The following is a 26,347-nucleotide window of genomic DNA, read 5'->3' as shown; positions in this document are numbered from 1 at the left end:
CCGCGGTTATTCAGCAGAGGACAGGACCCTCGATCTTTGGGGGTCGATGCTCTACTCCAGCAGTGGCTGGTTCAGGAGCTTCTCTACGTGTTCCCGCCTTGGCCTATGCTGGGCAGAATTCTCGGCCGGGTGGCGAAACACCCAGGCCGGGTGGTCCTGGTGGGTCCAGACTGGCCCAGACGCCCTTGGTATGCGGACCTGATCCGGCTTTCCGTAGACAGTCCTCTGTGGCTTCCAGCGGAGCGGGGCCTCTTACATCAGGGTCCCGTGGTGATGGAGGATCCCTCCCCCTTTGGTCTTGCGGCCTGGCTGTTGAGCGGAAGCGGCTGAAGAAGAAGGGCTTCTCGGACAAGGTCATCTCGCCACTATGCTGAGAGCCCAGAAGCGCTCTACTTCTACGTATGCCAGGGTATGGCGTACCTTTGCATCATGGTGTGAGGCAGGATCCCTGTCGCCCTTCACGGCGCCAATTGCTTCAGTGTTGGTGTTCCTGCAAGAAGGTCTGGAGAAAGGCCTGTCGCTCAGCTCTCTTAAAGTCCAGGTAGCAGCTCTAGCTTGCTTCAGGAGTCGCCTGAAGGGTGCTTCCCTGGCTTCTCAGCCAGATGTGGTGCGTTTTCTCAAAGGGGTTAATCACCTACGCCCTCCTCTGCACTCAATAGTGCCTACGTGGAATCTCAATCTGGTGCTGCGGGCCTTGCAGAAGCCGCCCTTTGAGCCATTATCGTGGCTGTCTCTGAAGGATCTGACGTTGAAAGCGGTCTTTTTGGTGGCAATCGCTTCAGCCAGGAAGGTTTCCGAGCTCCAGGCACTCTCGTATAGAGAGCCGTTCCTGCGGTTCACGGAGGCAGGAGTGTCTATTCGCCCAGTGCATTCCTTCCTGCCCAAGATTGTTTCTCACTTCCATGTTCGTGCAGTTCGTGGGCCCTTGTAGGGGTCTGCAGGCATCTAGGCCTACCGTGGCACGGTGGGTCAATGAAACGATTGCGGTGGCTTATGTGGCTGCAGGGAAGGTGCCGCCTATCCAGCTGAAGGCTCATTCTACAAGAGCACAGGTGGCCTCTACGGCAAAGTCCAGATCCGTTTCCTTGGAGGAGATTTGCAGATCGGCGACTTGGGCGTTGGCTCATACCTTTTTACCGCTTGAACGTGGCAGCACGTGCTGATGCTCAGTTTGGAGCATCAGTGTTGCGTTCTGGGATTTCCATGTCCCGCCCTGTGTAGGTACTGCTTGGGTACATCCCATCAGTCTATGGATTGATCTGCATGATGATATGGAAGGTAAAATTATGTATCATACCTGATAATTTTCTTTCCATTAATCATTGCAGATCAATCCATAGCCCCTCCCAGATATCTGTACTGTTTGTTTCTAGTTTTCAATTATGTTTCAGGTTCAAGTTTAGACTTCAGTTCCTGTTCAGGAGGACTTCGGGTTCAAGTTCTTTCACTTGGACTTCCCTAGAGTTGGGACGACTTTGTGTTACAGTGAGCTGCTGCTTCTATCCCCCTGTTTTGGCGGTGGTTGGATTCATAACTAAATTATGCCGGTGTTCCCTCCCGCTTCGTGCAGTAGTAGGGTAGCCTTGTTTCCCTCCCGCTTGGGCGGTGATGGGTTAAGCCAGCTCCTCCCGCGGTTGCGGTAGCAGGATATGCCAGTTCCCCCCGCGTTGGCGGGTGTGGGTGCCCCCCTCCCCCACTTCGGCAGTAGTTGGGTGGCGGAGTGTCCCTTTGTGGGTGTAATTCTCTATGTTTGATGATTCCTGCGGATGGAGCTTTGTTATCGATTATACTGGGGATTTTCCGGCAGCACATGACCACATATAGAGAGGCAAAGGTTTGCTCTCTATCTCCACCTGCTGGTAGATGAACACAACTCATCAGTCTATGGATTGATCTGCAATGATTAATGGAAAGAAAATTATCAGGTATGATACATAATTTTACCTTACGTGGCAGGAAAACTCAACAGCCTAGCTGACAGACTGAGCAGGGTCATGCAAACGCACAAGTGGTCCCTCAGCATGTGTACTGTTATGGATTTACAGCCTGCTTCACTAACAGACTACTCAGTAATTACTGTGGATTTGTATCAGGTAAATGAGACCTTTATTAGAGGTTCTAAAGTCTACAATGATTAAGATATATACTATGATTAAGCTATATACACACAATGATTAGCTATATAACTAAAAAGAAACAATACCTGTCTATAAACAATTATTACATCACTGGTCTCTACAACTAAGCAATGCTAAGAGTTCCTAGACCAGGAAAAGAAGAAATAAAACAATCATCACTGGTCCTTACATCATCCAGGCTCTTATCAGCTGGGGGGCCCTGTTCATAGCAAAAGCCAGGAGTTTCTTTGACCAGGAAATATGGTTCTCAGCGCAGTTCGTACGTTACTCACAGACGAGCTCCCAATTTCACTGATAGAAACTCCCTTTTTTTATTAGGCTTAGAACATGTTCAGAGCTAAGGAAAATTACAGAATGCTTGAGAATTTCTCTGTTTAGGTAAACAAGCCATACTGTGAGAATGTGGTCACATGTTTCTCAGTCCAGATGGCCAATCTGAACTGGAGGAAAGGGTGATCCACCTAGGTGGATGAACACTAACTCCCACGAAAACACAACTGTCGAAAGAAAGTGGGGAAGTGGACCAATGACTTCAGGGAAACGGGATACTGGTATAAAAAGTAGCACTTTATTCACAGACTCGACACAGTACTGTGTTTCGGCCAAAGGCCTGCCTCAGGAGTCTTAAGAGATCCTTGATACTTAAAAGCGATCTCAATATCTGATGGTCTTGATAAAGACCTTTGTGAAATAACAGATGCAGTAGCTTCTCTGTATAGCGTATATACAGCACCATAGGCCACTCCTACTCCCAAAACCTAACCCCATAACTCTGTCTCCCTATAAATTGCCTCTTCCCCCATAATTGCCTGTCCCCCCCCCCCCCCCCCCCCCATAAACAGCAGCACCCCCATGGCTATCCCCAACACACAGTCCCAGACCAAGAAAATGTGGCAGAGATACAGAAGTATTTCCTATTATTTTGGATGCCACAAGCTATGTTAAAAAGAACATTCAAGCACATCTACACATGCTTTATCTTATGAACTCCAGAAGGAAGCTCTCTTTGGCATGATGCAAGTACTACAGCAAGTATTAGCAGTAAATTTGAGAGACTGAGATCATACTTCACATACCTTGGCTTAGGAGTGAAGTTTGAAGTTCATTACTGTCCTGGTATGCAAATTGCTAGCCCATTTGGAGACTTTGCCCCTGACAAAACAGATACACCCTCACCAGTTAGAAAGAATTCCACGAGCCATACTCTGCATGCTTTTCCCAATTTGGTTTTCTTCCTGTTTTACATCTACTGTTAAATGTATTACTGTTCTTTGGCAACATATGTAAAATTGTCATGCCAGTGTTAATCTGAATCTATGGTAAAGGGGGTTAAGGGAATGGGACTTGATATACTGCCTTTCTGTGGTTTTTGCAACTACATAGTATATACAGGTACTTATTTGTAGTACCTGGGGCAATGGAGGGTTAAGTGACTTGCCCAGAATCACAAGGAGCTGCAGTTCACCAGGATCAAAGTCTGCTACACTAACCACTAGGCTACTCTTCCACTATGAGGAGTAGCCTAGTGGTTATTAGCAGAGAAGTTCCAGAGACCAGGGTAGGGGGAGTGAGACTGAAAAAGATCTGAAAGGGAGAAACTAGTGTGGGGGGGGGGGAGGAGGTAGAAAAATAGTGTGATAAAATTAATCGTCCTTATCCCCCTGTCAAAAAAAAAATCTGTCCTGGCTATTCCACTACTTTGCGCTCTACTGCAGATACCAAGTGGACTCTGGGTTTCTAGGACCTTAACTAGATTGATCCAGTGCTTGGCAGAAACTGGATCGTAAGTACTACCACCTTACTAGTGAGCCAAAGCTTTGACATCAATTGCAAAATTGCAACAGCAATTCAAAGCAGAGCAGACACTGTCTCCACCTACTGACCAGTGTTGCCACATGGGAAAAAATGTTCACGCCCAAAACCAGCCCCAAACCGCACAAAGTTAATTTGCATGTGAATGACATCATTAAATCTTATCACATGACAAACACTACCACCCTAAACCTTATGTAAAACAGGCTCTCTGTATAGTCGATGGCCTAATGTAGATTATAATCCAATTTATTATTCAGGAACCTTCATGCAATGTATGTTACCATGTATGTATGCACCTTAACACAATACCATCTGTAATTCTGTTAACCGGAAATGGCAACCACAAGCCACATTGAGCCTGCAAATTGGTGGGAAAATGTGGGATACAAATGCTACAAATAAATAAATATAATTAATAAATATGAATGAGGTCATTTGCATATGAATGATATCATTAATAAATATTAATGAGGCCATTTGCATACAAATGACATCATCGCGGCTGCGGAAAAAAACTGCGGCGAGCGAAAAATGCTGGGGCAAGAAGGCGCCCAAAATCCCGCAACCCGCACGCGGCATGAAAAAGCCGCAGCGGGTCACGGGAAGGAGCCCAATTGGGCGGCAAACCCGCAGCCCTGGCAACATTGCTACTGACAAGGCCACCTGTGCAACCCAAGAAAGTTTGATTGAGAACAGGAGGCAGCATGACTTCAAAAAGGTGTCTATGTTTCCCCTTCCCTGCGCAGCTGTCATACTGCGTACACTGAAAGCAAACAAACCTATGAGCGGCTGCATCCATGTTGTCGTTCTTTATTGCTGGTAGCACTTTTATTAAATCTCACTTATATTTTCAAACATACCAGCTTGTGCAGCATACAGATGTACACAGCGGAAGTATAATAACGGAATAACTTTTCATACAGTAGCAATTTGACACACAAATCAGTATGTCATTTGGAGGGGCTAGTTATAGGGACACCCTAGCATATGTTATATTTGTGCAGAGATTTTTTTTATCCTGGTAAAGGACCACTAAAACAGACATCATGTTATGAGAATCAGGTGCTCAACATTCTGAGTTTCTATTTATCTATTTATGTACTTATTTATGGCAGTTATATCCCACATTAAACATGAATTAGGTTTCATGCCTGGGAGCATTTAAAATCTTTTTTTTTTCCTGTACTTAGATCAAAAGAGAAAGATGGTTTGCTCCTTTTGTATGCAGAAGTCCAGAGTCAGTCTAAGGGCCCTGTTTACTAAGCTGCGTTGTAATCACGCTAGTGTTTTTAGTGCACGCTAAATGTTAGCACACACTAAATGCTAAAGACACTCATAGGAATCTATGGGTGTCTTTAGCATTTAGCGTGCACTAATTGTAGGTATGCGCTAAAAACACTAGCACGTCTTAGTAAACAGAGCCCTATGTGCCAACATTTTCCAGTTCTGTCATATATATTTATTTCTTCTTCAAGTCAGTTTTCAACAAGATTTTATCAGTTATTACCCAAATACAAACACAATTATAATATTAATAAGTTTTGGATGTTACTGAATTTGGAATTCTATTATTCTATCTCACTGTATTTCCAGTTTTGGCACAGTATAAGAGGTTTGAGCATATTTCTCTCACTTTGAAATGTTTACAGTATTTACCGGTGAAATTTTGTGTACAAGATTCTGACTTTGATACATCAACGTATATATGGTAAGGCTTCACAATATTTTGTGGATTCTTTACTCATGTATGAACTGTAACGAGAATTACATTCTGTGATGAAGAAACAACTGCAAATTTGTGTTTGCTGTTTGTCTGAAACAAAAAGTTGTGCGTTTTCGATAGCTAGGGCTTGTTTGTGGAATTATTTGCGAGGCTATTCAAGGCTTTATGCAAATTTTCAGAAATTTAAAAATTGTTGAAGACTTTATTTTGTAAAAGCATATATGGATGGTTAGGGATTGATTTGTCTTAGCAGCTCTTTCTACATATTTATAAGTTAATGATGTATTGACAGTATAAATTTTCATTGTTTGTTATTGTTGGTGGTTTTTTTAATATTGTGTGTTTTTACTGTTACCTGCTTTGATTTAAAGCCGGCTATACATTTTTGAAATAAATAAGTCATCATAAGGACAAACTATAAGAAAACCAATGGACTGCATTTGGGGCTTATAGCTCATTTATGTTTAAACAAATGAGAGATCTGCATGAAATAAAATATTTATGTTTATTATTTTGGACTTATGAAAACCACTTGTCCCTCAAACATGCTCAAGATGGAATAATTCATTTGTACAAAAGAGATGAGGTGAAGATGTGATTCCATGGGCCCCAATGCAGGGAGAGTTTAATGTTACTTACAATCTTTATAACACCAGGCTTTCCAAGGCAGATTTCAATAGTTAAGATGAACCCATCGGTAAACAGGCTAGCCTCACTAAAATTTGGTCATGTATTACTATATTGTATAGAACAATGTAGAAAAATTAGCACAAAATACAGCCTTTATTAGTGCTGTTCCCACCAGCTACAATAACTTTTGAAACTGTTTTAGTGATATTCAGTTTTGATTTCATGGTATTTATATCAAAACAAAGCAAAAGAAAGAAGCAGATAAAAAGTTGGAATCAGATGCTTTCTTTATTATACAGAACTGTAAACATGGGAAAACCGGACACACCTGTGTTTCTGCACAGATGTGTGCCTGCTTCAGGGGTTAAATCTCTTGTATAATATCAACAAGTGTTGCAAGTGGAATAAAAAACTGGTTCTGTTTAGAGTAATTTTTTTGTAATGGGGCTCAGCGAGTCAAAATGTCACTGCTACACGGAAATAGTGACAGCTTACGCTGTAGGCAGCTTCTCCTTTCCCATCTACACATGGAACGCTTTCAAATAAATTAAAAAGCTGTCAAATAAGTAAAAAAAAATTGTAAAAAAAAATCTTTTGTTCTCATCCTTTTAAGACACTGCTTATCCAACTAGAACAGCATTAGACGTTTAACAGATGGACCACCAATAGGGAGTACATTATTTCTAATAAGTTTACTATTGCTTTCAATAGCGTTTGCTATTGTTTTGGGTGTACTTGTGGCTCCTACTGCCAGTGCCAGCAAGCTACGCCTCGCCTACTGGCTCCTTCAACCCATATAATAGGCTAATAGCCTCGTACCGTTTGCAGTCGCCTGTTGATTACGTCACCAAACAATGCTCCGCCTCCGACCCCTTTCTGTGCGTGTAGCAGGCAGGTACTGCTGCTAGTGCTAGCCTGGCTTAGGTCCCTTTTTCCAGAGCTCGTATCAGACGGCTATGTCGGCGGTGCTGGCGCGCGTGGAGCAGCTAAGCTCGCGGGTGGTGCGTGTGCTGGGCTGCAACCCAGGGCCCATGACCCTGCAGGGCACAAACACCTACCTAGTGGGCACAGGAAAGAGGTAAAGGCGTATGAGTGCTTACTGACGTCATGAAAACTTGACAGGTTGAGGATAATTTTATGTTAACTGCTATCTGAGACGTCGCGTGGTGACTGGAGAACTAGGGTTTAGGATGAGTTGGTTAAGCACAGGTTCCCCCCCCCCCCCCAAAAAAAAAAAAAAAAAGTGTTCATTTCCTTCCCAAGGCTATTACTGAAACTGTTCTACCATTACTACAGCCTTAAATAATAGAAAGTAGTTTGAGAAAATAGATTGTTGTTGTATTCCAGTGTGAAGTTTTCAAAAGTTAAAGAAGTTTCTAAAATTTCTGAATACACTGCTACTTTCTTGTTAACTTGTCAACTGTCTTGTATGTACTTTAACCGAGGAAAAACAGATCAGGCATTGCCGAGTTACCAAGTTCTAGAAGTGAGGAGTTAGGCTATTCCTGAATTTCTGACAACCATAGGAGCTAGCCCTCTGGGAGATGAGCACTCCCAATATTGGGCAAGCACCGGCGTGCCCAGAAGTACTAAGTTGTGCTTGGCACAGGCAGCAGATTGGTGTGGGCCACTGAAGCCGTGGCCTCGCCAACATTTTGCCTAACACAGTATCAAGAACTAGAAAGCTTGGGAGCAGGGCTTAAGATGGGTTTGTTTGCTTCCTCTAACCAAAAAAGTGGGGGAAAGGGAGTGAACTTGTTATTTTTTATAGTGCTATATCCTCATTGCACCTTCCTTTTTCGCTGTTCAGATGTCAGTATTATAGAATGTAAGGATAAATCATAGGAGAACAGCTAAAGATGGGAGCAAAGCAATTAAGTATGGAATGCATGAGAGGAAAGGATACAACCTGAAGCAGGAGAGAATTATGTGTGGCATATGGGGAAGAAGAGGGGACAGATACTAAAAGGGAGTTGAGGTGAAGAAAGGGAGAATGCTTAACAGGCAGTTGTGCAAAAGGGAATGAATGCTTGGTGGGGCAGCATAAAAGGGGTGAACAGTGGGTGAGGTGAAAAGGGATTAATTTTTTAGGTGTGAATGTTGTGGAGTTGCATGAATTGCTGTAAGAAAGGGGGAAGGGCAAGATTATGGGAGCGAGGTGTCAGAGTTGCTGAAGGACAAGGATGGTGTCAGTTATTCTAGGTGTGCACGTGGAAAGCAGGACAATACCAAGCTATAGTTTCACTCTGTGCAGCTCACCCAATGCAGCCCCTGCCCCATCACTGCCCATGAGAAGAGACAGTGGGCTAAAAGCAATTTTTGTGCTCCTCCATATTTTCACATTGTGCAGCTGTACTGTTCACACAGCTGTTGTATTGAAGTGTGTGGTTGCTGGTATGGGAGGGTTTATTAGTTGTTCCACCATGTTCTGGTTGTTTAAGGGAAGAGTATCAGTTGTTCCATGTGTATATTTCTGGTATGACCTGGTGGGGAAGAGTGCATGTATGTAGGTGCTAAAAATCTCCTCCTTGGTGTCTAAATTTGTAAAATAATAGGAGCTAAGAAACAAGGACCTGATAAGATCATTGAGAATATAAGTACCCTCAAACCCTCAACGTCTCTTTGCCACAATAAACTCTCTCCTCAAAGTGGCTTCACCTCCAACTCCCCCTTCACTTTCTCCCCAGACTCTGGCTGAGTACTTTCATGATAAGGTTCACAAGATTAAACTTGAATTCTCAACCAAGTCACCTCCACCTCTCCTTCCGTTAGTCCATTCTCTCAACCCTCCAACCCCTGCTTCCTTTTCTGAAATCACTGAATAAGAAACTACACATTCTCCCAGGACAAGCAGGCTGCTTGTTCTCACATGTGGGTCGGCGGCCCAGGAAGGCCAAAATTACAAGCAAAAGAAAAAAAGCTTTGCCAGAGCCTTCTGGTGCGAGAACCGCGCATGCGCGGCCATGTTCCCGCTCATCGCGTGAGCAATCCCGCTCAGTAAACTTTTTTCCGTGGTGGTGAGTGGCTGCGTTCTTGGTTTTTCTCCTTAGGCCCTCGGGAAGAGTCTTCAGCCGTTTCGTAGTTTTTTCTCCATTTTGTATTTTCTTTTTCTTTACCTGTTCCTTAAAAGTTTAAAAAAAAAAAAAATAATAATAGTTTTCCCTTATTGCTTGGTGGTTTGGCCCTCTTAAGTTTCCTTTTTTTTCGTCGCGGCCCTCTTTGGCCATGCGTATGGGTTTTTTCCTTATTTTTTTGTGCTCTTCTTTTTAGGCACAATCGCGAACTTTGATTTTGCCGCTGCTATTTTTCCGTCAATGTCATCGAGGACTCCCAGCAGCTTCAAAAAGTGTACTTGGTGCAGCCGGTCGATCTCGGGTACCGACCCCCAAGCATCGTGTCTTCAGTGCCTTGGGCCCGATCATCGCCCAGATGCTTGTACGTTGTGTCTTAGCTTGAAAAAGCGGACACAAGCGTCGAGAAAAGCTCTTCAGGATTGTCTATTTGGAGCGTCGACCGGTTCCTCGGCGTCGACATTGGCATCGGGGATTGCATCGACATCAGGAGCGCAGGTAATGGCTGTCCGGAGACCACCACACACTGGGAGCAGTGAGGCGTCGAGTGGGTGTCCACCTGTCTCAGCCTGCTGTGCAGACCCCATGGGACCAACCAGTCTCGGGCCTGACCCCGAGGAGGTGTGTGGATTCCACGTCCTCCTTGTCGGTACCGAGAAGTCTGGATGACGTGCATCAAGCGAAGGCAAAGAAGCACCGTTATCGGTCTCGTTCCAAACACGGTATCAAGAGCTCCGGGACGCCGAAGACTCGGCACCCGTGAATCGCCGCCACCGGGAGGATCGCTCACCCCCTATTCAGGAGGTGTCGGTCTTCGGACAGCCCGCTACCGCCTCCTCGACCTCCACAGATTCTGACACCGACTCCCGTACCAACCCCGCAGCCTTGCTCAGACGACTATGGACGACTGCATCAGAGCCCTGCTTCCAGGTGTTCTGGAGGGGTTGCTGCGTCAGTCTGCGGTGCTGGAGGTGCTTGCGCCTTCCGCACTGTGGACAGAAGCGGCAGCTGGCTCTTTGCCCGTGGTGAGGTCCTCGACGCTGGTGCTGCCTGCGGCATTGGCTGCCACCCAAGCCGATTCCCCGTCGACATCGATAGAGGGAGCTTCATCACCGCCGAGATGGGAGTCGACTTCTCGACACCGCCATCGAGGGCATGGTTCCTCGGCGTCGAGACGGGCCCGGTTTCGGACTGCAGTTAAAGAACTCTTGTCCGACACCGATCTGGATGCCTCATGGGATGAAGAGGAAGATCCCAGGTATTTCTCATCTGAGGAGTCTTGTGGTCTTCCTTCTGATCCAACTCCTTCACCTGAGAGAAAGCTTTCTCCACCAGAGAGTCTTTCTTTCTCGTCATTTGTCCGGGAAATGTCTGTGGCTATTCCCTTCCCAGTGGTCTCTGAGGATGAGCCCAGGGCTGAGATGCTCAAGGTCCTGGACTATCCTTCGCCACGGTTCCTTTGCATAATGTGCTCAAGGAGACAGTTATGCAGAACTGAATGAAACCATTAACTAATCCCACCATCTCTAAGAAGGCTTAGTCCCAACATCGAATTCACAGAGAACCTGAGTTGATGAAGTCACAGTTACCTCACGACTCTATGGTGACGGATTCCGCTCTCAAGAGAGCCAGGAGTACTAGAGACTTTGCCTCGGCGCCCCCAGGCAGGGAATCTAGAACCTTAGACTCTTTTGAGAGGAAGGCATATCAGGCCGCTATGCTCGCCGCCAAAATTCAATCCTACCAGCTTTACACGAGCATTCACTTGACGGACTCGGTGAGCAATTGGCGGACTTGGTTGATAAGCTCTCTCCGGAGCAGGCCAAGCCTTTTCAGGAGGTGGTCAGGCAGCAGAAGGTGTGTCTTAAATTCCTGTCCAGGGGTGCGTACGATACCTTTGATGTTGCATCCAGAATCGCTGCCCAAGGTATAGTGATGCGCAGACTCTCATGGCAGCGTGCCTCTGACCTGGACAATCGAGTCCAGCAGTGGATTGCGGATGTCCCTTGGTGAGAAGGTCAAGCAAGTGGTTGATCAAATCACGCAGCGGAAAACTGCTATGGACAATCTGTCCCACTGGGCGCCTTCTGCTACTACCTCATCAGGTAGATGATTTTTCCGGGGAAGGAGTAATGCTCCCTACGCCTATAATAAGCGTAGGTACAATCCTCCTTCTCGACAACCTTCTCAGGCTTATCCCTAGCGCACTCGTTCTCGTCAACAGCGTGCGCCAGGGCAGACCCATGTTGCTCCCCAGCAAAAGCATGGGACGGGCTTTTGACTGGCTCCAGTTGAGCATAGCCGCAACAAAAGTATCCATGCCAGACGACTTGCCGGTAGGGGGGAGGTTAATGTTTTTTCACCAAAGGTGGCCTCTTATAACCTCTGACCGGTGGGTTCTTCAAATAGTCCGGTTAGGATACTCCCTCAATCTGAAATCCAAGCCTCCAAATTGCCCACCAGGAGCTCAATCTTTCAGCTTCCAGCACAAGCAGGTACTTGCAGAGGAACTCTCCGCCCTTCTAAGCGCCAATGAGGTTGAGGCCGCTCCACCAGGGCAAGAAGGGCAGGGATTCTATTCCAGGTATTTCCTTGTGCGAAAGAAGACAGGGAGGATGCGTCCCATCCTAGATCTAAGGGCCCTGAACAAATTCCTTGTCTGAGACAAGTTCAGGATGGTTTCCCTGGGCACCCGTCTTCCCATGATTCAGGAGAACGATTGGCTATGCTCTCTGGACTTAAAAGATGCATATACTCACATCCCGATATTTCCAGCTCACAGGAAATATCTTCGATTCTGCCTGGGAACACAGCACATTCAGTATTGTGTACTGCCCTTTGGGCTGGCTTCTGTGCCCAGAGTCTTCACAAAGTTCCTGGCAGTAGTTGCAGCGTCCCTACACAGACTGGGAGTGCATGTGTTCCCTTATCTCAATGATTGGCTGGTAAAGAACACCTCGGAGGCAGGGGCTCTACAGTCCATGCAGATCACTATTCAACTCTGCAGGTACTGGGGTTTGTCATAAATTATCCCAAGTTCCATCTCATCCCTGTCCAAAAACTGGAATTCATAGGAGCTCTGTTGGATTCAAACACGGCTCGGGCCTATCTTCCCGAGACAAGAGCGGACAACCTTCTGTCTCTGGTCTCCAGGGTCCGGGCATCGCAGCAGGTCACAGCTCGGCAGATATTGAGGCTTCTGGGGCACATGGCCTCCATAGTCCATGTGACTCCCATGGCACATCTTTATATGAGATCAGCTCAGTGGACCCAGGCTTCCCAGTGGTGTCAAGCCACGGGCAATCTGGAAGATGTGATCCGTGTGTCCACCGACTTTCACAGTTTTCTGCTGTGGTGGACCATTCGACCCAATTTGACCTTGGGACGTCCCTTTCAAATTCCTCAGCCACAAAAAAGTGCTGACGATGGATGCATCCCTCCTGGAGTGGGGAGCTCATGTAGATGGGCTCCACACTTAGGGAGCTTGGTCCATTCAGGAGAAGGGTCTTCAGATCAACCTCCTAGAATTGCGAGCGGTCTGGAACGCTCTAAAAGCTTTCAGAGATCGGCTGTCCAATCAAATCATTCTAATTCAGACAGACAATCAGGTTGCGATATATTACATCAACAAGCAGAGGGGCACTGGATCTCGCCTCCTGTGTCGGGAAGCCGTCCAGATGTGGCTTTGGGCCCGCCATCACGGCATGTTTCTCCAAGCCACGTATCTGGCAGGCGTAAACAGCAGTCTGGCCGACAGATTGAGCAGGATAATGCAACCTCACGAGTGGTCTCTGAACATTGGCGTAGTCCAAAAGATCTTTCAAGCGTGGGGCACCCCCTCGGTGGATCTTTTTGCCACTCAGGTCAATCACAATGTCCTTCAGTTCTGTTCCAGGCTTCAGGCCCATGACAGACTAGCATCAGATGCCTTTCTCCTGCATTGGGGTACAGGCCTTCTATATGCGTATCCTCCCATACCTCTGGTGGGGAAGACTTTGCTGAAACTCAAGCAAGACTGCAGAACCATGATCCTGATTGCACCCTTCTGGCCGCGTCAGATTTGGTTCCCCCTTCTGCTGGAGTTATCCTCCGAAGAACCGTGGAGATTGGAGTGTTTTCCAACTCTCATAACTCAGAACGAGGGGGCGCTTCTGCATCCCGACCTCCAGTCCCTGGCTCTCATGGCCTGGATGTTGAGAGTGTAGAATTCGCCTCCTTGGGTCTTTCTGAAGGTATCTCCCGGGTTTTGCTTGCTTCCAGAAAAGATTCCACGAAGCGGTGTTATTTTTCAAATGGAGGAGGTTTGCCGTCTGGTGTGACAGCAAGGCCCTAGATCCTCGCTCTTGTCCCACACAGACTCTGCTTGAATACTTTCTACACTTGTCAGAGTCTGGTCTCAAGACCAATTCCATAAGAGTTCATCTTAGTGCGATTAGTGCTTATCATTGCCGTGTAGAGGGTAAGCCTATCTCTGGACAGCCTTTAGTTGTTCGCTTCATGAGAGGTTTGCTTTTGTCAAAGCCCCCAGTTAAACCTCCACCAGAGTCATGGGATCTCAACGTCGTTTTCACCCAGCTGATGAAGCCTCCTTTTGAGCTGCTGAATTCCTGCCATCTGAAGTACTTGACCTGGAAGGTCATTTTCTTGGTGGCTGTTACTTCAGCTTGTAGAGTCAGTGAGCTTCAAGCCTTAGTAGTGCATGCACCTTATCTCAAATTTCATCATAACAGAGTAGTCCTCCACATGCACCCTAAGTTCCTGCCGAAGGTGGTGTCGGAGTTCCATCTGAACCAGTCAATTGTCTTGCCAACATTTTTTCCCCGTCCTCATACCCACCCTGCTGAACATCAGTTGCACACCTTGGACTGCAAGAGAGCATTGGCCTTTTACGTGGAGCGGACAAGCCCCTTCAGACAGTCCACCCAAATGTGTGTTTCTTTGGATCCCAACAGAAGGGGAGTCGCCGTCGGGAAACGCACCATTTCCAATTGGCTAGCAGATTGCATTTCTTTCACAGATGTGTTCTCTTTACCCTCTGAGTGAAACTCACGACCCTCTTTGGGATGCCTAAAGTGGATGCGTTGGTCACTGCTGTGACTAAAAAGACTACTCTCCCTGTGGAGGGAGGGGTTGCATTGAAAGATATGCAGGACCGGGCAGCTAGAATCCGCGCTGAAGCGGTACTTTGAAATCTCGGGCCTTTGCTTAAGGGCAGCTATTTGTAGTTCCTATGCAGCCTGGGCTTGCCTTTCCTGGCTTCAACAGGCGGTCGAACAGCCCGGCGATGGAGCGGGTTCCCTCTCTGAGGTCAGCCCGCATATGGAGTCTGCCCTGACCTTTTTGGCTGATGCTCTTTATGATCTTGTCAGAGCATCTGCTATTCAGATGTCTTTGGTGGTTCTTGCCCGCACCCTTCTTTGACTTTGCCATTGGGCGGCTGACATGGCTTCTAAACAAAGGCTGGTGAGGTTACCCTTTCAGGGCCTTCTTTTATTTGGGGAGGAATTGGACAAGATTGTTAAGGACCTAGGGGACTCCAAGTCCCAACGGTTGCCTGAGGATAGGCTGAGGCCTTCTTCCAAAAGTCCTTCTTTTCCCTCCTCTTCCAGGCCACGTTTTCGGGAAGCTCGCAGATTTCGCCCGGGGCGCTCTGCTGGGTTTTCAGCAGAGGAACTTTCGTTCGGACAAGCGCTCTGCGACGGCCGGGCAACGCCCAGCAGTTCAGGGGCGTCCTCCCCAATGATAGGACGCCGGTCCACTCGTCGGTTCCCGCAGTAGGGGGTCGTCTCTCCCTCTTTCTCGAGGAGTGGACCAAGATTACTTTGGATCAGTGGGTCCTGGACCTGATCAGAGAAGGTTACCGATTAGAATTCGGTGCCCCAGTGGGAGACGCCTTTTTGGAGTCCCGATGCGGCACTGCCGTCGAGGAAACATTACAGTTATTGCTGAAGCTCCGAGCGGTGGTTCCGGTTCCTCCCGCCGAACACGGCTACGGCCGCTACTCCATCTATTTTGTGGTGGCTCGAAAAGGCGGGTCTTTCAGACCGATCCTCGACTTACGCAGAGTCAACGAGGCCTTGAGTGCGGCACTTCCGCATGGAAACCCTGCACTCCGTCATTGCGGCGGTACAGCCAGGGGAGTTTCTCATGTCTCTGGACCTCAAGGAAGTGTATTTGCACATTCCCATCTGGCCTCCGCATCAGCGGTTCCTGCGGTTTCTGGTGTTGAGCCAACATTTCCAGTTTTGGGCCTTGCCTTTTGGCCTGGCAACAGCACCTCGTACCTTTTCCAAGGTGATGGTAGTGGTGGCCACCTTTCTCAGGTGAGAGGGTTTCAGAGTTCACCCTTATCTCGATGACTGGCTCATCAGGGCAGATTCGGCAAACGAAAGCCGACTTGCCACAACCAGAGTTATAGCCTTTCTTCGGTCTCTGGGCTGGGTGGTCAATATGACCAAAAGTCCCTGACCCCCCCCCCCCCCCTCAGTCTCTCGAGTATTTGGGGGTTCAGTTTGACATGGCCTCGGGGTTCGTCTTTCTCCCCGACAGCAGGCGTCTCAAGCTTCAGAATCAGGTCCGTCTGCTCCTGCAGATGCCTTGCCCTCGAGCTTGAGACTTTGTTCAGCTCCTGGGATCGATGTTGGCCACCATAGAAGTGGCTCCCTGGGCGAGAGCACACATGAGACCGCTGCAGCTTGCGCTGCTCAAGCAATGGTTTCCGATTTCCAAGGAATACCAACGCAGGCTAACGTGGCTTTCTGCGGCCCAGCGCAACGTGCAAGCCGATTTCCTCAGCAGGCATCAACTCGACCCGGCGGAATGGGAACTGGCAGAAGAAGTTTTTCTTCAGATTTGTGCCCAATGGGGGACTCCAGGATTGGATCTCATGGCGAGAGCACACATGAGACCGCTGCAGCTTGCGCTGCTCAAGCAATGGTCTCCGATTTCCCAGGAATACCAACGCAGGCTAACGTGGCTTTCTGCGGCCCAGCGCAGTATGAATTGGTGGCTCTGACAGCATTCTGCGATGGGGGATGCCGCTGGCTCTTCCCTCTTGGTGTCTGGTGATAACGGATGCCAGCCTTTCGGGCTGGGGAGCTCATTGCCGGGGGTGCTATGCTCAGGGTCATTGGACAACCGTGGAAGCGGGGTGGTCCATCAATCACTTGGAACTGAGAGCGATATTCCAAGCTCTTCTGGCCTTCCATAGGACTCTGAAGGGTCTTCCTGTCCGAGTTCTTTCAGACAACATGACAGCGGTGGCCTACATCAATCGTCAGGGCGGCACTCAGTGCAGGGCCCTTGCCGCGGAGGCGTCTCAGATTTTCGACTGGGCCAAGCGCCACTTAGAGCTGCTGACCGCGGCTCACATAGCTGGTCAGAGCAACGTGCAAGCCGATTTCCTCAGCAGGCATCAACTCGACCTGGCGGAATGGGAACTGGCAGAAGAAGTTTTTCTTCAGATTTGTGCCAAATGGGGGACTCCAGGATTGGATCTCATGGCATCAGGTGCAAACTCCAAAGTCCCTCGCTTCTTCAGCAGACGGAGAGATCCACACTCGGACGGGTTGGATGCGTTGGTTCAACCTTGGCCCTCGGGTCTCCTGTACGTGTTCCCTCCGTGGCCCTTGATAGGGCGAGTACTGCCTCGGATTCGACTGCACCGAGAATTGGTGATCCTCATCGCCCGGACTGGCCAAGGCATCTGTGGTACGCGGATCTCAGGTGAATGCTGGTGGAGGCTCCGTTTCCATTGCCTCTAGACCCGAACTTGTTACATCAAGGTCCGGTGGCTATGGAAGATCCCTGCCGCTTTGGTCTTACGGCCTGGATCTTGAAAGGGCACAATTGAGAGACAAGGGCTATTCTAATAAAGTCATTGCCACACTCTTGCAGGTCCGGCTTGGAACTTGCGACTCGTGCTGAAGGCGCTCCAGTGCTCTCCTTTTGAGCCTCTTAAACGGGCTTCTGAGAAGGATGTGACTCTCAAGACAGTCTTTTTAATGGAAATGACGTCGGCAAGAAGAGTTTCTGAGCTTCAGGCTCTTTCTTGACGTGATCCTTTCCTACAGTTTTCGGAATCCGGGGTAACTGTTCGTACAGTGCCTTCTTTCCTGCCTAAGGTAGTTTTGGCTTTTCACCGTAACCAGCCCATTATTTTTCCTTCCTTTTGTAAGGAGGATTTTCTGGAATCCTTTGGGCAATTGCGCCTTTTGGATGTTCACAGGGCTCTGTTGCAGTATCTACAGATGTCAAATGAGTTCAGAAATTCTGACCATCTATTTGTTCTGTTGGCAGGACCTCGACGTGGGTTTCCGGCATCTAAAGCCACTATAGCTCGTTGGCTTAAGGAAGTCATTTTTTCTGCTTTCAGGTCGGTCTCCACCTGACACGTTTAAAGGGCATTCCACAAGGGTGATGTCCTCTTCGTGGTCTGAAACGGGTGTCCTTTCTCTTCAAGAGATCTGTCATGCGGCTACCTGGGCTTCTCAGCTCTCTTTTCTACGACATTACAGGCTGGATGTTGCAGCGCAACAGGACGCGCAGTTTGGAGCGCAAGTTCTTGCAAGGTCGCATGTTCCCACCCTATTTAGGGAGTGCTTTTGTACATCCCATCAGTTAATGGATTCATCTGCTGTTGATGACAAGGAAGGGAAAATTAGGTCCTTACCTTGATAATTTTCTTTCCTTTAGTCACAGCAGATGAATCCATGATCCCTCCCTGTCTGACTTTATTTTTTCTACAGATGTTTCATACAGATGTTTTGTCTCATCAGGAGTACATGAAGACAGGCTCTCAGAGCTACTACATGCTGTTTTATAGCAGGAGGTTGAGAACGTCCCTCCTTTGTTTGGTTCTTGCTCCGGCTCAGGGAGCATTTGTTCACTGTGAGGAAATTTATGTTATTTTGCCTTTCTTATTCACTCTTTGGAAATTTCATATACTGAAGGCAGAAGTTGCTGGATGTCCAGGATCACTGTGTACTTTCAGTGTTCTCTATTTCCACCTGCTGGTAGGCGGATACAACCCATCAGTTAATGGATTCATCTGCTGTGACTAAAGGAAAGAAAATTATCAAGGTAAGGACCTAATTTTCCCATTTCTACAGCACAATAATAAACCTTGAAGCATACTTTTATACTTAATGCCTTTACATGATGAAAAATGTAGCAACAACCTGTCACAGATTATCAGCAATAGTCTGTCCAACCTCCCTACCCAACAGATTAATTAAAAAAGGAAAATTATCAGATACATCTCCATGTAGCATTTTAAATACTGAACAACGCAGCTTAAACTTAATCCGCAATTCTACCAGAAGCCAATGATCCAAAAACAATGGTGTCACATGGTCATATTTTGACTTTTGATATATCAGCGCTGCTGCATTCTGGACTAAACATAATTTTTCCATAATTATCCAACATAGTGTCCAGTGAAGACAGTACCAAAGACTGAACTAACACCTTGAAATGATGCTGATAAAAATAAGAACGAATTACTCTCAATTATCTTAATTTAAAAAAAAAAGATTTTTGCACTACTGAAGTAACCCGCGCTTCAAAATGGAGGAGTGGCCTAGTGGTTAGGGTGGTGGACTTTGGTCCTGGGGAACTGAGGAACTGAGTTCGATTCCCACTTCAGGCACAGGCAGCTCCTTGTGACTCTGGGCAAGTCACTTAACCCTCCATTGCCCCAGGTACAAATAAGTACCTGTAAGCCGCATTGAGCCTGCCATGAGTGGGAAAGCGCAGGGTACAAATGTAACAAAAAAACAAATTCAAAGAGGAGTCCAAAAGGACACCTAACACTTTAGATACAATATCAGTCTTAAAAGTTGTTCCATCAAGCAACTTGTCAGAAGTTGGAATAATGTCCTTTTTCAAGTTAAACGACAAAAACCTAGTTTTCTCAGTATCGAGTTTCAAACGATGTATCTGAGACCATTGTTTAACCTGTTCCTTAATTTCTGACAGCATAGAAATAAACAATTTTATATTCGCAGGATCTGGAATCAATAAAAATATATCGTCTGCATAAGAAAAATCTGTTTATCAGGAAACAAATTTATCTTATTCAATGTGCTCTTATACAAATATAGTAAAGGAGAAATAGGGGACCCCTATGGTACACCACATGGGGTACCCAACTCTCTAAACAAATTCCACCTTTCTAAACCTTATACTGTCTATTCTTCAAAAACCCTTCAAACCACTGTAATGCCACTCCAAAAATTCCAGTTTCAGAGAGGCTACAGAGCAGTAGGTCATGGTTAACAGTGTCAAAGGCCGCCAAAACATCAAACTACTACTACTGATGGGTTGTATCCGCCTACCAGCAGGTGGAAATAGAGAACACTGAAAGTACACAGTGATCCTGGACGTCCAGCCCCTTCTGCCTTCAGTATATGAAATTTCCAAAGCAGAGTGAATAAGAAAGGCAAAATAACATAAACTTTCCTCACAGTGAACAAACGCTACTTATCATTTCTATAGCGCTACAAGGCATACGCAGCTGCAATAAGAGTACCTGGCCCCCTTTACTCAATTCTGCCCTGACTACACCACTAAACCACAAGGGATTGTAAGGTAGTCTGGGGAGGGGGTAGCTACTCTTTGCATTTTTTTTTAAACATTTGTAATGTAGTTATGATCTTGCATAGTAGTTTATATGGTCAATAGAGTGCTCCAAATAAATGCTTTTTGATACAAAGGTTTAGCAGAAATTTAACTCTGTAAATTGTGGATGATAAACTCCTTAGGAATTAGCCTCTCTGTGGAGATATGACTTCAGCTGTCACTCCAAATGTGGCACAAAGCCAGGCATTGTAAAAGCAATGTGGTTTTTAATTTCAGTTTTTATAACCTGAAGTCCATGTGTGCTGAGGCTATTTAGCTTTGACGTAAATTTTATGGTCTAATGTCCCGCCCTGTTTTTTTTTCTGATTTGTCGCTGCTGTATGATACATGAGGACTTTGTGTTTTGATACTCTTTTCATTGCTAAAAACAGGGTGAAGCCGTACCCTTCTCCTGATTTATTGGCTTGTAGTGCCAGATGGTGAACTTATAAATAGAGAGAGCTATGGAAGCAAACCTCTGATGTTTTTAACCACACTCCTGAAGCAGTAATTGCAAAACAAGAGAACCCGATTTCGTCGGGTTGTTTGCAGCAAGCCTGGAACATCTTAATCTTCAGAGGATATTGAGATAGGTAGTGCTCCATTTGTGGGTTTGGGATTGTTCTCCTGGACTTCTTATTTGGAACCTTTTTTTTGTATTTTGGGCTTTTACAGTAACCGTGGAGTTCAGACACTTGATTAGTGTAATGGATTTTTTTATGCCTGTTGACTTTTTTTCTCCACTGTATTATTTTCTGCCAGTGACCTTTGCTGTGGCCCCTCGTTGGGAACTCTGTGTTTGGGGAGTTTAGCACTGAGGCTGTTTGGCTGTTGGTGTTTTCCGGTCCGTTGCTTTTCTGTAGTTTTCAGCAGGATTTTCTTTTATGTTTAATAATATTTTTTTCCTGCTTCCCCTATTTTTTAAATTGATTCCTAGGAGTATTTGTTGCTTTAACATTTGCACTCCTGTTATTCTCTAAAATATCCAAACAAGCAAGTTGTAGATATCTTTTTATTAGGCTGACTATAGTTGTAGCAATAAAGAAACAATCTAACACAGCAACTACAGTTTTGTGCTGCAAAATATCTAGAAATGAAGACGCTATCCAGCTTATTTTCGAAAGAGACGGACGTCCATCTCTCAAATCGGTATAATCGAAAGCCGATTTTGGATGTCCCCAACTGCTTTCCATCACAGAGAAGGCCAAAGTTCCTGGGGGCGTGTCGGCACCGTAGCGAAGATGGGACAGGGGCATGCTTAACAGATGGACGTCCGCGGCCGATAATGGAAAAAAGAAGGGCGTCCCCGATGAGCATTTAATCCACACACGCTTGGTCCCTTTTTTTTCACGACCAAGCTTCGAAAAGGTGCCCGAACAGACCAGATGACCACCGGAGGGAATCGGAGATCACCTCCCCTGACTCTCCCAGTGGTCATTAACCCCCTAAAATATAATGTGACTCTAAAACTCAAGTTTATAAAGATATGTGCTCAACAGGTGGAGAAAAACCCTCAAAAACCTGGGACTAGCAGTCGCAGGTTTTGGAGCGGCGTCTCCATTTTGCTAAAGCTGGCGCTCCGTTTAGCTAATTACAGCACTGCGCTAGCATTGCGCCCTACACTCTACCCCTGAGGAAGCTCTGTTGAAAGAGTGAAACGGCAGTGGCCCCCGTTGGGATATTAAGATAAGAGAGTGTTTCATTCATTTTTTAACCATTAACGCTGTAATTTAAAAACACAGTTATTTAAGACAGTGTTTCATCAAAACTACGCTGTTATTTAAAAACACAGTCGTTTAGGACAATACTTTGTTGAAGTGGAGTTTTTTCACCCGATGATAGAACTTGGGCGAGTGTTACTTATAACAACAGTAACTCCGCTCCAAAACCTGCGACTGCTAGTCCCAGGTTTTTGAGGGTTTTTCTCCACCTGTTGAGCACATATCTTTATAAACTTGAGTTTTAGAGTCACATTATATTTTAGTAATACTTTACGAATCACAGACTCTAAACAACACTGCAATCAGTTTTTTCGAGTCATTAACCCCCTCCCACCCTAAAAAACAAATTTTAAAATACTTTTTTTTTCAGCCTCTATGCCAGCCTCAAATGTCATACCCAGCTCCATGACAGCAGTATGCAGGTCCCTGGAGCAGTGTTAGTGGGTGCAGTGGACTTCAGACAGGCAGACCCAGGCCCATCCCCCCCCCCCCCCACCTGTTACACTCGTGGAGGTAAATGTTGAGCCCTCCAACCCCCCCCCCCCAAAACCCACTGTACCCACATTTAGGTGCCCCCCTTCACCTGTAAGGGCTATGGTAGTGGTGGGGAGTGGGTTTTGGGGGGCTCAGCACACAAGGTAAGGGAGATATGCACCTGGGAGCAATTTATGAAGTCCGCTATAGTGCCCCCTAGGGTGCCCGATTGGTGTCCTGGCATGTCAGGGGGACCAGTGCACTAGAAATGCTGGCCCCTCACATGACCAAATGCCTTGGATTTGGTCCTTTTTGAGATGGGCGTCCGCGGTTTCCATTATCGCAGAAAATCGGGGACGTCCATCTCGTTTTGATTGTACAGGTTGGTCTGCCCCTTTGCAGCGCCGTCTTTGGAGATGGACGTCCTCGGAGATGGGCATCCCCGTTCGATTATGCCCCTCCACGTGACTTGTCATTTTTTGGTCCCATTTTCTTGATGGCTTTCAGTAGAGAATGCTTGCATAAGTTAACTTGATAAATGGGGCTTTTTTAAATTCAGGAAGAAAATAACATTGAGAGGAGTGCAAAGATGGGGATCTTAGACCCCAAGAGAGGGAAAAGTGGGGTTACTTATGGACAAGAGAGTAACATGGGAACAGCCTTGGAAGGAGCTGACCATGTAACGATGCTGTGGTTCTTGAGCTGAGTAGAGAAGGTGGCACAGAAACAAAAACTTTTGATGATATGCTTGGAAGAGAAACACTTAGGAATACCCCCTTTTCCTACACCCTCATATGCAATGCTAGATGGTGTGAGCAGCTGGTTCAGCTGCACCCCAGCTAATTCTTTATGTAAAAACTAGTAAATAAGGCCCGTTTCTGACACAAATGGGCGCTAGCAAGGTTTTCCTCGGAGTGTGTATATTTGAGAGAGTGTGTGTGAGAGAGAGTGTGTGTGTGTGTGTGAGAATGAGAGTGTGTGCGAGTGCATATGTGAGACAGTGACTGTGAGAGAGTGTGTTTCACACAGATACACTGTGTGTGAGAGAGAGAGAGTGTGTGTGTGAGAATGAGAGTGTATGCGAGTGCATATGTGAGACACAGTGACTGTGAGAGAGTGTGTTTCACACAGATACACTGTGTGAGAGAGAGAGAGAGTGTGTGTGACACAGAGTTTGAGAGACTATGTGTGCGATACATAGACTCTCTGTGAGACTGAGTGTATGAGACCGAGAGTGTGTGAGAGTGGCTGTGTGACACATAGAGAGTGAATGTGATACAGTGTGAGACATAGTGTGAGAGACTATATGAGAGTGAGAGAGAAAGACAGTGACTAGAGTGTGTGACCAGAGATGGATCCCCTCCCCCCTCTCAGGTGTGAGGACCCCGTGCCTCTCCCCCCCTCTGTGTGGTTGGCAGCACCGTGCGACTGTCTGTGTGTGACAGAGAGAGAGTGAGACTGGGTGCGAGTGTGTCTGTGAGAGAGAGAGTGTGTGTGATTGTCCTCTCTCCCCTGGCCCCCCTCCAGCCACCCAGCGATTATGCTCTCTCCCCTGCCCCCCCTTCAGCCATCCAGCGATTGTGCTCTCTGCCCTGGCCCCCCTCCAGCCACCCAACGATTGTCCTGTGTCCCCTGTCCCCCCTCCAGCCACCCAGTCGAAGTGGCGGCGTTATTGTAAGCCTTGGCCATCCACGGAGTCAGCTTCTGAACGGAGCGAGGTTCGTTCGTTCCCTCAGTCCTCCTGCGTTCTTGCCCACCCTCGACATCATAACGTTTTGACGCGAGGGCGGGGCATAGAGAGATGTGACACCCTTACAGACTTACGAACCCTGAAGCCACTGAGTCAGCTTCAGAACGTTGGAGGTGCGTTTTATTATAGTAGTTGTTGTGTAATTAACATTCAGTGTGTTTTGCTGCTGCAGTTCATATGTGAAAATAAGATGATCTGAGCCAGTGTGGGTATAATATATGAAATACTTGGTAATGTGGTTGTTTACCAGAGGTTCTTAACCCAGTCCTGGAACACACCAAGTCAACCAGATTTTCTGGATACCCACAATGAATATGCATGAGATATATTTACATGGAAATACTTCTCCTACATATTCATTGTGGATATCTTGAAAACCAGACTGGCTTGGGGTGTCTTGAGGACTGAGTTGACAACCCCAGCTGTATATGAATAATATGTAATACTGTGCAGAAAGGATTTGTCAGAGAGAAGGAGACTTCTAATGACTCCAGTATACATCAAATTCCACATTCCTTTATAAGTGTCCCCCTGATAAACACAGAGACTTAACTCTTATTTTCTTTTCTGTATTTTGTAAAAGTTGAATAATTAAGAACAATGAGCCAGATGAACGTACCCTTCTTCCGTGAGGAGTTTATTGGAGGCAGCAGCCAGACTTACTGACAATTTTGAATTGCTGCCGTTCTAAAGCCAATAGAAGTTTACACTGCAAAATGGAATGTTTTGGACAGTGTTTGGAGACAGCTTCCCATTTAGTTGTGTTCTCAGCTCATCCAAGTACTCTATGAAATATTTGTTCTTTTGTTCTTTATACAGAAGAATTCTGATTGATACAGGCGAGCCAGCTGTACCGGAATATATGAGCTGTTTAAAACAAGCATTGACTGAGTTCAGCACAAGCATTCAAGAAATTATAGTGACACATTGGCACTTTGATCACACCGGTGGCATTTTAGATGTATGCAGAAACATTGGAAATGGTAGGCTATGTTTTTTTTTCTTTTTATCTAGTTATAGTCCTTTTGAGTAGAAGAATTTGAGTTGCTATATTGACTGTGGAGGAAAAGAAATTCTTTACATCTTGTGATGCCATTCATTGGACAAACAGTAAAATTATCCAAAGAAATGTTGTTCTGAGTTTTTGAGACCATTTAGGTGCCTTTTAAGGACCCATTTGGAGAAGGGGCCCATGAAGTGTATTTGTTTAGTATATAGCTGACACCTTTCCAGTGGTAGCTGGAGATGAGTTGCATTCAGGTATAATAGATATTTTCTTGTTCTCAGAGGGCTTAAAATCAAAGGGCTTCTTTTTTACAAAGCCGCACTGACTATTCTCAGTGAGACAAATGAGAGGAAGCCTATTCAATTCCTTTGGGCTTCCTCTCATTCGCCGCATGGGAATTGCTAGCACGGCTCTGTAAAAGAAACCCAAAATTTGTACCTGAGGCAGTGGAAGGTTAAGTGACTTGCCCAAGGCAACAAGGAGTGTCGGAGAGATTTGAACTCTGGTCTCTATGGTTCATAGCTTGCTGCTTTAACCACTAGGCTATTTCTCTACTCCATTTCTTTTATTAATTCCTATGTTGGTTAAATAAAAGGTTTTGTAAAGAATACTGTGACCTGCTTCAAACCCATGTCTGTTTGGTCTGAGTCTGGTGTGTTATATATAAAGAGGTACAAAGGGTCAGGCAGCTATTGCTCAGAGCAGTGTTCTTCATTGTAAGGCCTGGATGCTAATAGCAGTTCCCGTTGACCCTAACTGTAGCCCCCCTGGTTCTTCCACCCCCAGCCCTGTCTCTCCAGAGCCTTGCTAGATCAGTTCTTCTGTTTTGTACCTGCACCATTCAGTTCTCTGTAAGTTTGACTCCTTAATTATTCTCATAAGACTGACAGTTTGAGAGATTGGGCACTAAACAGTTCAAACTTGCTGAGTCATATGGTGCCAGAAGAAGACAGAATAGCTTTTCCAACTCTTTGGAATAATTTACCACCTAGTATCGGAGCAGAAATGTTGTTTCTTCAATTTACAGCTTCCCAGATGTATTTTTTTCAGTTGGCTTTTAATATACCTATGCTCAGAAGGCAGAAAGTTGAACCTGTTGGTGCACCTCTGAAACACCTCAGTTTGAATGTTTATCTGTCTACAATATTGCATTATTTATATTTTATGCTTTTTGTATTATCTATTTTTACTTTGTTTTCTCTTTCTGTGGATGCGAGTAGTTCCTTTCCTATCAGTTAATGGCGTTCTTTTCTCAATTCTAATTGTTAATTATTTGTAAACTGTCTTGACTTTTCTTTTAAGTAAAGGCGGTATATCAAGTCTCAAATAAACATAGAAGGATCAAAAAACTAGGGGGGTGGGGGTTGTACCAGCCTGAAGGGTTTGGAAACGGATACAG

The 26,347-nt window shown here is 46.2% G+C and overlaps 1 protein-coding gene across 1 annotated transcript in view; it reads left to right on the top strand.

Moving 5' to 3' along the window:
• Positions 1 to 7,158: 7,158 nt before the first annotated feature.
• Positions 7,159 to 26,347, top strand: part of LACTB2 (lactamase beta 2) — a 63,115-nt gene continuing 43,926 nt past the window's right edge. The window contains exons 1-2 of the mRNA XM_030215407.1: positions 7,159 to 7,384; positions 24,762 to 24,925. Of these exons, the coding sequence (XP_030071267.1) occupies positions 7,263 to 7,384; positions 24,762 to 24,925 (286 nt within the window). The 5' untranslated portion in view covers positions 7,159 to 7,262. The remainder of the gene's footprint in view (positions 7,385 to 24,761; positions 24,926 to 26,347) is intronic.

The sequence above is a fragment of the Microcaecilia unicolor genome, chromosome 1 (genome assembly GCF_901765095.1).
Source record: "Microcaecilia unicolor chromosome 1, aMicUni1.1, whole genome shotgun sequence".
In the NCBI taxonomy this organism is placed as follows: Eukaryota; Metazoa; Chordata; class Amphibia; order Gymnophiona; family Siphonopidae; genus Microcaecilia; species Microcaecilia unicolor.
The sequence above is the reverse complement of the archived record's forward strand: the minus strand, read 5'-3'. Positions and strand labels throughout refer to the sequence as shown.